At 42.5% G+C, this 14,591-nt stretch overlaps 1 protein-coding gene across 3 annotated transcripts in view; it reads left to right on the top strand.

Annotated features, from left to right (window-relative positions):
• Positions 1 to 14,591, top strand: part of ASTN2 (astrotactin 2) — a 653,023-nt gene that overhangs the window by 389,705 nt on the left and 248,727 nt on the right. For all 3 annotated transcript variants that reach the window (XM_053373809.1, XM_053373810.1, XM_053373811.1), the window contains exon 11: positions 11,146 to 11,296. In XM_053373809.1, coding sequence (XP_053229784.1) covers positions 11,146 to 11,296 — 151 coding nt within the window. The remainder of the gene's footprint in view (positions 1 to 11,145; positions 11,297 to 14,591) is intronic.

Genomic DNA, 14,591 nt, shown 5'->3' on the forward strand with positions numbered 1-14,591 from the left:
TGCAACCCACTACTTTAGATGAATGAACTGCTTTCTTTGGTACACAGATTGTGTTCACACACTAACACATTCGAAGGGGAGTGTAGGCAGCAGATCCAAAAGGCCATCAAATACAGAGCTGGTTTGCAAGAACAGAAAGGAGCCTGTGAATTCCAACAGACAAGGTTTGGCTCAGTGTGTTATGTGAACCAAGCCACAGTCTTCAGCATTTCCATGCAAAGCTCAGATGCATAAAGAAAAGCACAGTGATCACTCAGGATAGCAGTAATTGGCAATAACACAGTCTTTGTAGCTCTGCTTTGATAATTAACAACTTGAATGGGAGAGCTCAGGTGATCAAGAAGAGCCAGTCATATTCCTGTTATTGCAATATATCTCTGGCTAACTGCTCTCTCTCTCTCTCTCTCTCTCTCTCTCTCTCTCTCTCTCTCTCTCTCTCTGTGTGTGTGTGTGTGTGTGTGAGAGAGAGAGAGAGAGAGAGAGAGAGAGAGAGAGAGACTGACACTGACTGACTGACTGACTGACTGGGCAAGGAATCAGTCAAAGCACCCATCTGCACTTATTTGCCTGCCATGCGCTCTGCCAGCTGTGCTATCTGCCACTCTCCCTGTTCTGCCTTATCCAGACCTGCTTTATTGCCTTCCCCTCAGTGTAATGGGCTATTGGTTTTCTGCCTGTGCTGCCAGGTGCTACATCTTCCTGAAACCCATCCTGCAGGAGTTTTAGTTCTGAGCACCTGTCAGGTATCTCTTCTCCTAACCATTTTATCTGGGTGTTGTTGTTTTTTTAAGTTTTATTCCTCTTTCCTCTGAAAGGCACCAAGCAACAATTCCGCTGCTGTGCCAATAACTTGCTGTTGTTGCTGACTTCAGTAAAGCAGGCAAGCAGGAGACAGAATGTCATGTATTTTATTGTCCCATGACACAGAAGCAGTTGAACAAATTGTGGTAGGCAAAGAACAATTGCCGTATTTGTTATTGCTGTATGTCTTACAAATTTGTTTGTGCCGGCATCATGCATGGTACTGTATGAGACGCAAAGTGACAATGGTTAATTTTGAAGGCCTTGTGGTTCACATCAGAGAGACTGGGGTGGGTATTCTGAGCCAGGTTCCTCCAAGTCCTGAATAGGAAGTGAGTGTATGTTTACAAGGAGTGGTAGATCTAGTAACTCATGATAGTTACTTAGGGAGCGGGGTGGGGTGGGGTATTGTTTTGTTATTTGTGTTTTTACTATTCATGCTTTTATCTTGTGAACTCCCCTGAGATCTTTTGACGAAGGGTGGTATATAAAACTAATAAATAATATTATTATTAATAATAGATCAAGTAGGGGAGGAGAACAGATGTCTGTCCCATTGTCTGGGGAACCAGCCCTCTGTAAGTGGAATAAATAAAGCAAATGTTTACTATTGGATTAGACATGTGTACTGAAGTTAAAATGTACATGGTACTAGAGAGAGGTGATCAGCTTAGCAAGTATAATTGCAATAATAAAACAATATTAATAGGCTCAGAGAAATTGCTTAATAATGTTCCAGTTAGGATTCTTAACTATGCATCATCCCCAAATTGCAAATGAGCTTGCTGGGTTCACAGAGGAACTTACAAAAAGAGGGGGAGAGGGAGAGCTAACAGCACAAATGCATAGCTTGGTAAATGAGTTAATTAGTGTTCAATTACTAGACATTACTATCTATTACTAAATATTGCTGCTACCAATTAGATGTTGAATGGACCCATATTTTGCTGCAATTAATAACATAAATTTTATTAATAAATGCACAAATGTGTTTGGGTACCAAGTGAAACATGTATCTGCAAATGTCTGGGTATGAAAACATAACCAGGGTTCATAGTTGTTGTGTTTAAATGTAGAAATTTCAGTGGAAAGCTTGGTTTTTAACACATTGAACCCTTTCAGGGTTCTCAGAAGTTGGATAGGACTGTGGTGAGAGAGAAGAATGGAAACCAATCCAGCTCAGATAGCCACACTGGTTCACGGTTAAAGAAGCTTCACTATCATTTTAGACGGTTTCTTAATTTGGCAAACCGGAATCAAAGTGCTAACTTTGGTCAGAATGGATAAACCATAGCTTATGGCATTTTCTCTGCCCCCACTTGCTGTTGCTATGCTGAATGGCTGAGGCTTGGATGGATATGGGATACAGATTTATGTGGATGCAATGAATACAGAGATGTGCAAACAAGGGTATGCATTTAAATTATTACCCTTCTGCCCTCCCATCTGCTATCCTGGAGGGCTTTCAGCACTTCAGGCCAGAGACAGTTTGGTTGGACTTGGTTTGAAGGAAAAGAGGAGGATCTTAGTGTAAAGTGCAGAGCAATAATTGTGAAGTGCCAGAACTGAAAGGATGGCAAATAATACCCTTAATAAAATGTATCACACTCTTATATTGAATGCAACAAATTTCTTATTCTCCCACAAGCATTCAAGAGAGACCACAGTGGTACCTCGGGTTAAGTACTTACGGTAGTTCGTTCCGGAGGTCTGTACTTAACCTGAAACTTTTCTTAACCTGAAGTATGAAGTACCACTTTAGCTAATGGGGCTTCCTGCTGCTGCCGTGCTGCCAGAGCACAATTTCTGTTCTCATCCTGAAGCAAAGTTCTTAACCTAAAGCACTATTTCTGGGTTAGCGGAGTCTGTAACCTGAAGCATATGTAACCTGAAGCGTATGTAACCCGAGATACCACTGTATATATTTCTTAACAGTTAAGGCTGATTCAAAAATGCATTAAGCACACATCATATTTGAACTGTGTCCACAGTTATTTTTAGTTGTTTGTCTCTTAAGTGTGTGTGTGTGTGTGTGTGTGTGTGTGTGTGTGTGTGTGTATATATATATATATATATATATATATATATATATATATGCATGCATATTAAGAGTTAGGTTTCTCCCTACCCCCCATGTCTTCTAAATAGATAAGCTGCTAAAAATACTCAGATTCTCAGTCTAAATATGCCATGCGGGATGTATATTGGATTTCCTGTTGCTTTGAAGTGGCACTTAGAGCTTTTCTGCATTGCAGTTTAAATGTATTTGTCTTCTTTGCAGCTGGTTTTTTTTTGGGGGGGAGGGGAGTAATGATTAGCTTTTTAAAGAATTCTAAACACAACAGCACTCAACAAACTATATATTGTTTCCAAGTCTTTCAGCAGTAATGAAATCTACAATGTGTTGCATTCAGTGATAGTCCTACTCAGAGCAGACCCATTGAAACTGATGGAATTAAGAAGGACCTGCTCTGAGTAGAGCATTCTCTATCTTTAAAGTAAAGATGGGTGGATCAGGCTATTTCTGGTCTGTGCCGCTTTTGCAACTGTTCACCTATAAGCCCATCCTGTGAAGTTTCTAACTGTGGCATTAGGGAAGTTTGCTGCTGAAGTGCCAACCCTGTAAAGTAATCTTGCAACCCACCATACGGTCTCTCGGATTGTCTGGGCTTGTAAATTTGCAATAGCATTATTATCATCCATGTGAGCCACTACAGATCTTGTGGAAAGGGAATACACTTCTTATACTTTCTTCACCTGCCCTTGTCTGGTTTCTCTGTCTTCTAGTTGCCCTCAATTCTTGGTGCCACTGCGTCAGTTAACCTCACTGACTTGATAGCAGTAGTTTATTGTCTTTAGCAAACTCCTAAGCAAGAGTTGTGAGTTTTATCACCCCACTGCAGGCTTTCTTTGAATGTGTGATCTTTTTTTAAAAAAGGTGTCACCTGCTGTGAAATTGAACACACTGAGTAATTGCATCAGGCCTTTAAGACCTTTGCAGACATATAATTTACAAAGCTCTTGTACTGTTGGAGTTTGTCATGTACATGCAAAGTCACATACTTTGTCTTAAACTTTTCACCAAATTCTTGGTTGCCAAGGAAACCAGCAAATATTGGCAGATGGAGAGAAATTCTTAGTTGCACCTGAAACCTGTCCTTGGCTTGCGTGGGTATGGAAACTCTGGGAGGAAAAAAAAGGCTTTCTCTGTTTGCAGCTCTGGATACACATTGCTAGTCAAAGTAGGAAGTATAGGGGTAGATAGACACAGAGTCCAACTTGGTATAAAACAACTTACAATGTCCCTGCAGTATGAGTAGCTTCCTTGATGTATGCTGAATTGGACTTCACGTTCAGTATTATGTTTCCTGTGTATTTTGTGATGCAATTGTTTGGAGTATGGGGTGTTAGGGGAGGGTGGTACCTCTGGTGGAGGACACACTGTACTTCTTCTGGGGTAGTTTGTACACCTTTGGTCCACACCCTGCACTCAGTTCTCACCTGCGGCTCCTAGAAACTGTCAGAATGCAACAGTGGCCAAACCTTAGAACATGACTTTGACTGGGCAGCCAAACCTTTGAAAGGTAGCTGATGGGTCTCAGACCCTTGGTGAGTTATGGACTTCCCCTGCATGCCAAGATATTTCTGGCAGATTGAGCAAATCAGACCAATAATGAATGAATAATGACCAAAGGACAAGAAGGTGGTTTCTACATGTACCTTAGAGGGAAGTGAGGGTACAGATGGAGTTCATCAACTCTGGAAGGTACCCCATCTAGGAGAAGAGAAGAAAAGGCCAAGGAGTACGGTAAATCCTACACAGATCTGGAGTGGAGTCTGGAAGATGGTTGGATTGCACCTTATGTACCTACTTCCAGCACCTCTTGCAGCCAAGATGGTGCCAAACATATTGTTCTACTTTCCTTTGGACCACATCGGTGACACTGAGAGCAGAGTCTTGCTACCTGAGAAGCCCAGGACCTCCATACTCACAGCCCAGGCTTGCTGCCCAAAGAGGTAACTTCAGTGCTGCTAACATAGCAATTTGACATCACCTCTAGAGGCACACTCCATTGAGAGACTCTCTTGTCTCTCAAGATAGACAGATGCCAACGTGTTAGGAAACTGGTTTGTTGAAGGCTTCCATAGCTGTTCCTTCTGTGACTTCTTCTCACTTTGAACTTCAGTTCTCCCCACTTTGCCCTATCACACGAACTGCTTTGAAATCACCCATTAGTTTGAAAAGCAATATGCTGCATTTCTGGGTATCACATGAGGGTAGCAGTGGGTGGCCTGCTTTTGAAAATAGTCAGATCCCTCTGCCTCCTCCCTTTGGAGGGAAGCACCTGGTTCCTGCACTGTCAGGGCATAAAAGATGCCCCCAACATGCACACACCCATATCCACACCCAAATATATTGCACTTTTCTTTGAATTTGAATTGTAAGTCGCCTTGAAATAAAATCCTGCCTGAAAGGCACAGGATCAATATACTAATAAAATGTGTCCACCCAAACCCACCTTGGGCTCATGGAATTAATTCTGCAGCCCTCTGGTTTGTGGTGTATCAGTTCCTCATAGACTTTGCTATCTCCTATGTAACTGGAGCTGCCTTTCCCACTTCTCTCCAGTCAGTTTTCTTTCTCCTACTGCTGACTGAGATAAGGTTGGAGAAGCAGTTGGTGCAGTTCAAAGCCATTTGAAACCCCTCTCTCCTTGTATCATAGGGTTATGGAGAGAAGTTTAGTCATTTAAGTCAGGATCACTGCCTCTAAGGCATTACATCATGTTTGTGATACCTGGCTTAGAGAGTAATAGAAACATGGGTCTGGAAAGGGATCACTACTCTCTTTTGTGGCAGCACCACATGTAAATGCATCCCTATGTATTAAGAGAAGGGAGGGAGAAATTTGATTCAGTTCTCATATAAAAGCAAATCTACCTTATTCAAGAGTAATGCACAAAAATGCACTAGGAGGAACTACTTTGCAAAAATCCGTGAATTAGGCAAAATCACATGCAAGTATGTATGTTAAGATAATTTGCACTAAAATGCTATTGAATTTTCATGGGGACTTTTTCTTTTCTTTTCCAAAAGAAGAATGTAAACTGTTGTAGAAATGTGGGGAACTAAATTTAAGATTGGAAAGATGAGAAACTGAAATGGACGGATTCACCCATCCCTGACTAAGAGTAGACTCCCACTCCAGGCATAGACAAACTCCCGCCCTCCAGATATTTGGGACTACAATTCCCATCAACCCTAGCTAACAGGACCAGTCATCAGGGATGATGGGAATTGTAGTCCCAAACATCTGGAGGGCTGGAGTTTGCCTATGCCTGTTCTAGTTAATATAATCTCCAGGTATAGGGTGGTATATAAATTCAATAAATAAAAATAAAGAAATGCCAGCTTCAAACTCCCACTCAGCCATGAATCTGATACCAGACTGGAGGCAAACAAGTTGCTTTGACATAGTGTAATCTGAGGCCCTGCAGTCCCTGCATTGGTAGGTACCAATAAAAAGCAGAATCCACTTACTTATAGGGCTACATTTTGTCTTGGACCCTTGGATTCCTGTATCACTCAGATCTTGATCTAAGTTGGAATTTGTCCCTATGGATCCTGCTGCCTGAGGTGGTCACCTCACTTTGTGTCATGGCCTGCTCAGAAGGCTTCCAGTGTATCTTCCTGAGTGCCTCTGTTGGCCATTAGCAGAAAGCATGAATGGAGGCACTCATCTGGGGTTCCAGCTACCTACTTGGGCATACAGTTGATGGCTCTGGGATTTTGAGAACAGTATTTTTTCTGCATGTTCCCCTTACTCAGTACCTCAACAATTTGGCTTATCTGAGCATGGGACACCTGGGGCTGTATCCAACTAAGTTTTACTCAGACTGGACCCATTGAAATTAATGGACTTATGTCATATTCATTTCATTAATTTCAGTGGGCCTACTCTTGAGTAGAATTAGTATTGGATACAACCCTTCATCTACATTAGTACAGTGGTACCTTGGGTTACAGACACTTCAGGTTACAGACTCTGCTAACCCAGAAATAGTACCTCAGGTTAAGAACTTTGCTTCAGGATGAGAACAGAAATCGCGGCATGGCAGCATGGCAGCGGCAGGCGGCCCCATTAGCTAAAGTGGTACTTCAGGTTAAGAACAGTTTTGGGTTAAGAACAGACCTCCAGAATGAATTAAGTTCTTAACCCGAGGTACCACTGTATATGTATCTAAACCAGAATTGAGACAGAATGCTTAGAAGACTTGTTTTTTTCTGAGAAGGTGACTAAGATTTTAATATCTCTCATCCACCCTGCCCCTTAATAAAAAGATCAGTTTTAAAGAATTTTATCTGAATGTTTACATGCCTCTCCACTCTTTGTGAGAGGCAACTTGTGCATGTATCTGATTTGAATAATTCTTCAATTCATGCCATATCAGTGAATTTTGTATGCACGCGCACACAAACATACATTTTTCAGGAGCTATGCAATCATAGTTGCAGTTATGCATTTGTCATCAAATGTATTTCTTTGCTTAAAATAAACAATGTAATATGTTATTTGTTTTCTGAAAAGTAAAATTAAAATTAAAACCTCCTCCCTTTAAGCCTTGAGTCCTTTACTTTTAAATGGCAGTGGGATTGTGGCAGTAGTCTAGGGGGCAATAATGGGAAGGGAGTGTGCATTTATTTCCTTATCATGGATTTATTTGTTTGTTGATGCTTTAACTGAGATTCCTGCATTGCAGGGGGTTGGACTAGATGGTCCCTGTCAACTGTACAATTATACAATTCCATTATTCTGTGATTTTTTAATAGTTTCCTGATGCCAAACCCTCAAGATAACATACAATCAAGTTAGATAAAAATATCCAACAACATCAATACAGCTTTTTAAAACAACAACAACAAAGAATAAGAAGGGGGAATGAATAGCAGCTAAAGTCAGTAGGGGAGCCAGTGGTCACGCCCACAGCATACATTTGAAGAACTATTGTGCCACTTTTAACAGTCATGGCCTCCCCCAAAGAATCCCAGGGGGTGATTTGCAATGTGTGTGTGTGTGTGTGTGTGTGTGTGTGTGTATTCTAACAACTCTAAGCACCCTTAGCAAACTGCAGTTCCCAGGAATATTTTGGGGGACTAATGACATTAGAGTGCTTTTAAATGTATGCTGTGAATATGTCCTCTGAATCAAAGCCACAGGACAGGCATACGAAACCAAAGAAGTTCTCCTGCCTGATTTCAAGTTTGTTGGAGGGACACTGTTGCAGGCACTTTTCAGATGCATGTCAGCAATAAAGGCTAGATAGCTTTATGTTATAAAGCTATATGGCCAGGCTGCCCTTGTGTGTTTTTTTGTTTGTTTGCTTGCTTGTTTGAGCAGTGATTACTCAGATTCCTGCAGATATATACTCTCCCTACCTCCTTTCTATACCCCAATTTCCTTCCCTAGCTTCTGTATTCATTGTCTCACGTCCTCCAGACTGTTAGTATTTTCCCAGAAGGGTTCCAGTCCATACTGGAACTTTAGATTTGCACATTTTAGATGGATGAATGGGCTGTACTTCCCTAGCTCAACAAATCTACATTTATTTATTTATTTATTCATTCATTCGTTCGTTCGTTCGTTCGTTCGTTCATTCATTCATTTTAGATTTGGGGAGTGACAGTGAAATGCATTGAAAAGTGTGAGATGAACAAGTGATTAACAGAAAGATGTGTAAGCGCCCCACAAGTAAGTTATGATGAATGCTCATTGTCATCTAACTGCCCTGCAAACAAATCAGAACAAATGTTCAGTAAAGACTTAATATAATCTAACATCCCTGCAAGCTTTGTGCAAGCAAATCAGGGTGGATGCTGAATTAAATAGGTTGACAGAAGGGGCCCTCTGTCTGCCTATTTATTCCAGTAGTGGGCTGACTCCCCCCCCCTTTTCCTGTTTGTCTTCTGATGGATGGGTAGGTTATTGATTCATCCCTCTCATTGTGTGTCTGTGTGACACACAAATGGATATATATTTTAATAAGTAAATTTTTGATACACCCTGTTCACTTCTTCTGCAGCAGGCACAGTATTCCAGAAAAAAGTGAAGTGTGTGTAGAATCGCTCAAAACAAGCAGCCCTTTAGAAGATCCCTGGGGCATGGAATGTGGCAGAAAAAGGCCTGGTTTGTCTCCTTCATGCACATCAGTCTCTTCCCCATGTGCTCAGAGGCTTTGCCTGGAGAACCTGCCAGCCGTTTTCTCCAAAGCAACCTTTTGTTCTCAGCTTCCTCTGGGTATGGCAGTCAGCCCTCTCCTGTTTCATTGTCACCTGCTCTTGTCAGACCTTCATATTTAAATAATAATCCTTCTATCGTATCAAACGGTTCAATGGAAGAATCCTGCTTGATACATAACAGCCCTTTCTCTGTTTTCTTTCACTGTGGCAAAAGAAGGAGAATGCCAGCTTGTTCATCTCATTTGAACACTTGGTTTCCCTCTCGTCTGTTCTCACTCACTCATACTCTGACGAGGTTAATATTTAATACATCCAGCTGCTCAGTCAAGTCCACCAAGCCTTCTGCCTTAGTGGTTGCAGCACCAGTGACAGTTTTCACCTTGCTTGAAAAGGGTGACCCTACTTTACTTAGGAAAGTACTGTTTATGTATGCAACAACAGCAGCAAGAATACTGTTTGCCTAGGGATGGAAAGAAGAAAGAGCCCCATCGAAAGGAGAATGGATAATGAAGATGATGGACTGTGCAGAGATGGCAAGGCTGACTGGGAAGATCAGGGACCAAGAAGATAATAAATTTAATAGAGAATGGCATAACCTTGTAGAATATATTAAAGAACGCTGTAAAAATCTAAAAACGTTAGCAGGATTGACATAGCAGTTGTAATTTAAAATAACAAAGGATAAAAATGAAGTACAATAATTTGGATAAATGCAACCAGATGCAGTTAAAAGGAAGATACATTTTGGAAGCCAAGAGAGGGGTGGAGGGACGTCCGGGGGTTCAGGGAACCCCATAAAGGTACTGATATGGACTATGGTTTAATGTAAACATCTGTTTTAAAAAATTGTGGTTTTTCTTCTTTTTGAAACTTTGAAAATATTTTTTTAAAAAGGAAAAAGATAACGGTGACCCTTTCTCTATCCAGCTGTTGCCACCAGACTCTGCCACTCTCTCAGTGTTATTCTTAGCCTTTAAAGTGCTAGACTGTCATGAACCTGGTTATCTTAAAGGCCTCCTTCTCCCATATGGACCCTTCTGTGTTTTAAGACACTTTTGCTGACTCTGTTCCTTTATGTGAGCAAGCATGAGAGATAGGGCGATCTTAGTGGTGCCATCTGGAACACCTTCCTGATGGAGATTTGACAGGCTCCCTCTTTGCTGTCTTTTAGACAGAAACTGAAAGCCCCCACACCTTTTAAGGTAGACTTTTAAATACAGGGTTTTACAGGTTTAGAGGGTCAGTCTGAGTGATCCTGGGTATTTGTTTAGAATCTAGTAGAAGAGGCTGCTGAACCAGTCAGACAAGTTTGATAATGGTATTACCTGGCCAGATAAGTACCATGATTTACATATCCAAGACACATAACTGGGCCTTTTCTTACCACACCTGGTTATCATTTTGGGATGGGGAATAAAAGGGTGTGTGTGTGTGTGTGTGTGTGTGTGTGTGTGTGTGTGTACAGTATGTGAGGTTTGGGGGGGGGTTAGCTGATGCTGGAAGCTTGAGATCCCTGGAACCCTAATGGGTTAGCAAGATCTGCTGGGGCATTAATGGGGTGAGCCCCTCTATCCTATGCTCAGGTGGATATATGTGTAAATAAAACCATGTATGCTAAAGACACCACAGTCTCCACTGACCTTTATTCCAAGGAAATAGAACCCTGAGTGAGCTGAGGCACTCCTGGAGTCTCTCTCCACTCAGATATCGGGGTGTATGCAACAAGGTGATTTCTGAAACTGGTTTGTTTATTTGTGCTTCTTAAACTAGTGGTGCTGTTCTTTCATTCAATTAAAACAGCACCAGAGCAGCACATGGAAACTAGATTAGCATGTTGAGAGGGAATTGCTAGTCTAAAACTCAATCACTCTATTTTTCTGTGTGCAGGGAATTGAGGCCCCATGTGTAGTTGTGGATTAACTTGATAGTTTATCACCTCTGAAAGAAAAGCCTCTTGTGCTCTTTATATCTGGCAGCAATACAAAGAACAGAAAAAGAACAAAAAAAAACCCCCACCCTCCTCATATAAGTAGCTTTAATTTCATCCCCTTTAGCTTCACCAGTGGGCATGCTGAGCTAGTTTTAACAGCACCTTTCTCCTCCAAGGGAAGAAGCAATGCTGTCAACCTATTTCGAAACCATCAATGACCTTCTCTCCTCCTTCGGGCCAGTTCGAGACTGCTCGCGCAACAATGGTGGCTGCACCCGAAACTTCAAGTGTGTGTCAGACCGCAAAGTGGATTCGACGGGCTGTGTGGTATGTACTCCTCTGAATTCCTCAGAAAGAGAAACAGCATATGAAGCTAGGGGATGGAGAAAATGATTTGGTTAATACTGGGGTTCAGATCCTACCTAGGGTTCAGCTAGGTGATGGTATTCTGAACACGCATTGTATGCTAAGGTTGCTTGTCCAGCTTAGGGATTAGCCAGGCAGTAGCATCCTGCACATTCATTTGGGCACTGGGTTAAAGGTTCCACTTAAGGTTCAGCTTGGTAGTAGAATTGTAATTCTCTAATTTGGCGACTGGGAGTGCAAAAGTGACCTGGTAAAAACAGGGATATGTACATCCTCAGTACAACTGCTATGGATAAAAAGGTAAAGGGACCCCTGACCATTAGGTCCAGTCGTGACTGACTCTAGGGTTGCAGCGCTCATCTCACTTTATTGGCTGAGCATGACTAAACCACTTCTGGAGAACCAGAGCAGCACACGGAAACGCCTTTTACCTTCCCACCAGAGCGGTACCTATTTATCTGCTTGCACTTTGACGTGCTTTCAAACTGCTAGGTTGGCAGGAGCAGGGACTGAGCAACGGGAGCTCACCCCGTCGCGGGGATTCAAACCGCTGACCTTCTGATCGGCAAGTCCTAGGCTCTGTGGTTTAACCCACAGCACAAGTGTAATTAATTAAATGTTAAAGCTTCCAACAGAAAGTGCTTATTGGTATCCTGGCTTCATCACTTTTTTGACATGATTTAGACATCACTGTGCACAAATTCAAAGAGTTTCTTTCTCCAGGTCCTTGCAAATCTCCCTCTTCCTCAAAAAGATTCCATTTTTGGACTAGATGACCCTCAGAGTCCCTTCCAACTCTTCAGTGCCATTATTTTTTCTCTTCCCTCCTCCCTGCAACAAGCAAAGTGTTGGAAACATCAGACTGATCTGGATTTGGTTACTGAGGATATTTATGTCACTGATAATGTACAAAGTTCCTTAAATCAAACAGTTTTATTTTTTCAGTGACTGTTTCTCCCATTGTCCCCCCCCCCCCCGCCCCAATTTGTCTGACACTTTACCCTACAATCTCTTCCTTTCAGATATTGTCATCTGGGTGGAGAGAGAGGGATGACGACTGTACTGGACCACCTCTAGAAGTCAATATGCATTATGACACTAGAAGGGATTCATGGAATCCTCAAGTTGGAAAAGGTGGGGAGAGTCATCTAGTCCAACCCCTGCAATGCAGGAATCTGGGGCTCACACCTACAACCCTGGGATTAAGAGGCTCATTCTCTACGGACTGAGCTACCCCAGTCAGAAGGAACTGATGATAAATATGGCAGCCCCACCTCCCTATTTACATTGTGTGAGGTGCTGATAGTGGGAATTGAAATCCATGTCATCCAGCAGGGATAGGAGTCCTCCCTCCCCTATCCTCCCTCAAAATAGCTGCATCTGTACTGAAAGGGATGCAGACTTCATGAGCCTGATGGTGCCATTTGTGTGTGAAAAAGAGTTTGCAAGCAAAAACACCTACACATCCACACACACAAAGTATTAGAAAAGGTGTGTATGTATATATTGAGGTGTGTGTTTTTCCTCCAGTTCTCTCTGTTTTCAATTGTTATCTCTGAAGAGCAAACACTTTCACAGATTTGATGCCTAGTGCACACTTCTCGGCATTTGGTAGAATGATGCAGCCTGAAGTCACAGAAGTCTACGTTTGCCATCTTTCTCTTTTCATTCCTTCAGCCCCCTCTCTTCCATTTTGAAATATTTGTTTGAGGTGGGATAGGGAAGCAGATGAGGCCAATCCTTTCAGGAGAGAAACACCCATACATTTTGCCTCTGTTGCCATGGAAAGGTCTCTCCTGTACCACTTGCTTGGGTGTGCCTTTTCTTCTTCTCAGTCTGTGCCCTGGCCTGTGGTGATCCCACTCCTGGTATTCAGCACTAATTGCATACATAACAATAATAAAAAAGTTGCATTCTCTCTGACTTCAGTGCAGTTTCTGTGCAATTGATATCATACCTCCAGACATGTTTTTCTTCCAAGCAAAATTTCTCACTTTCTCTTTGCACCCAGCCTGTCACATCATTATTTTCAAACTCACTCTATCTTTTTGTGTGTGAGAGAGCGAGAGAGCACATCTACAAGATGCTGCCTGTGATTTGGCTGAAGCTGGGAGTAACAACAAAGTGCATCTGACTGTCTGTCTCTCCTCCCACTTCCAGCATCTCTCTCTTTCTCTATAGAGCTTGGGCTGCCATCTGGTCAATGCTATACCTGTCTCACTCTTCCTTGCTAACTTGTTATTTTTTCTTTCTTTAAAAAATCTCTACCTCAGTGCTAGACAAAAGTTATTTAAATATGTAGATTCAATTTTATTTCAACCCTTTGGGTAGCAAGTCCCTCACACAGAAAGAAATTTGGGGGGAGTAGGGTGGGGAGGAAGGATGGGAAATGAGTGGCTGGCTAAGCAGTGGGTGGATTCCAGGCAGAAATCCTCCAAGGCAGAAATAGCCAACGTGGTACCCTCCATATGTTGCTGGATTGTACCGTCAACTAGCCATGCTGGATGGGGCTGATGGGAGTTGTAGTCCAACAACATCTGGAGGGCACCATATTGGCTACCCCTGCAGTAAGGGGCAAAACTCTCCAAAATTACTGAAGACAAATGGGTATTTTTAATGGGAAGCAAATGAGTGGAGAGGCATTTAATGTCTAGCGTCTTTCAACAACGTTCTGAAGTGAAGCTGCATTCCTGAATTCCTACCACCTAGTCCTCTGCTATGTGCAGATCCAGACCCAGGCCTTGGGTTTCATAGTAAAGATAAAGGTACCCCTGACCATTAAGTCCAGCCATGAACGACTCTGGGGTTGCGCGCTCATCTCGCTCTATAGGCTAGGGAACTGGCGTTTGTCCGCAGACAGCTTCTGGGTCATGTGGCCAGCATGACTAAGCCACTTTTGGCGAACCAGAGCAGTGCACGGAAATGCTGTTTACCTTCCCGCTGGAGCGGTACCTATTCATCTACTTGCACTTTGATGTGCTTTTGAACTGCTAGGTTGGCAGGAGCAGGGACCGAGCAACGGGAGCTCACCCCGTTGTGGGGATTCGAACTGCCGACCTTCTGATCGGCAAGCCCTAGGCTCTGTGGTTTGGACCACAGTGTCACCCACGTCCCTTGGGTTTCATAGAATAGCTACTAATTATTAGTTCTCATTAATAGAATCTAGAATGTGAAAGTTCTTCTTTCCCACACAGTCATCCACATCTGTTTCCAGTGTTCAGAATGAAAGTGTCAATGCTTATGCAGCCAGTATAGC

The sequence above is a fragment of the Podarcis raffonei genome, chromosome Z (genome assembly GCF_027172205.1).
Source record: "Podarcis raffonei isolate rPodRaf1 chromosome Z, rPodRaf1.pri, whole genome shotgun sequence".
Classification (NCBI taxonomy): Eukaryota; Metazoa; Chordata; class Lepidosauria; order Squamata; family Lacertidae; genus Podarcis; species Podarcis raffonei.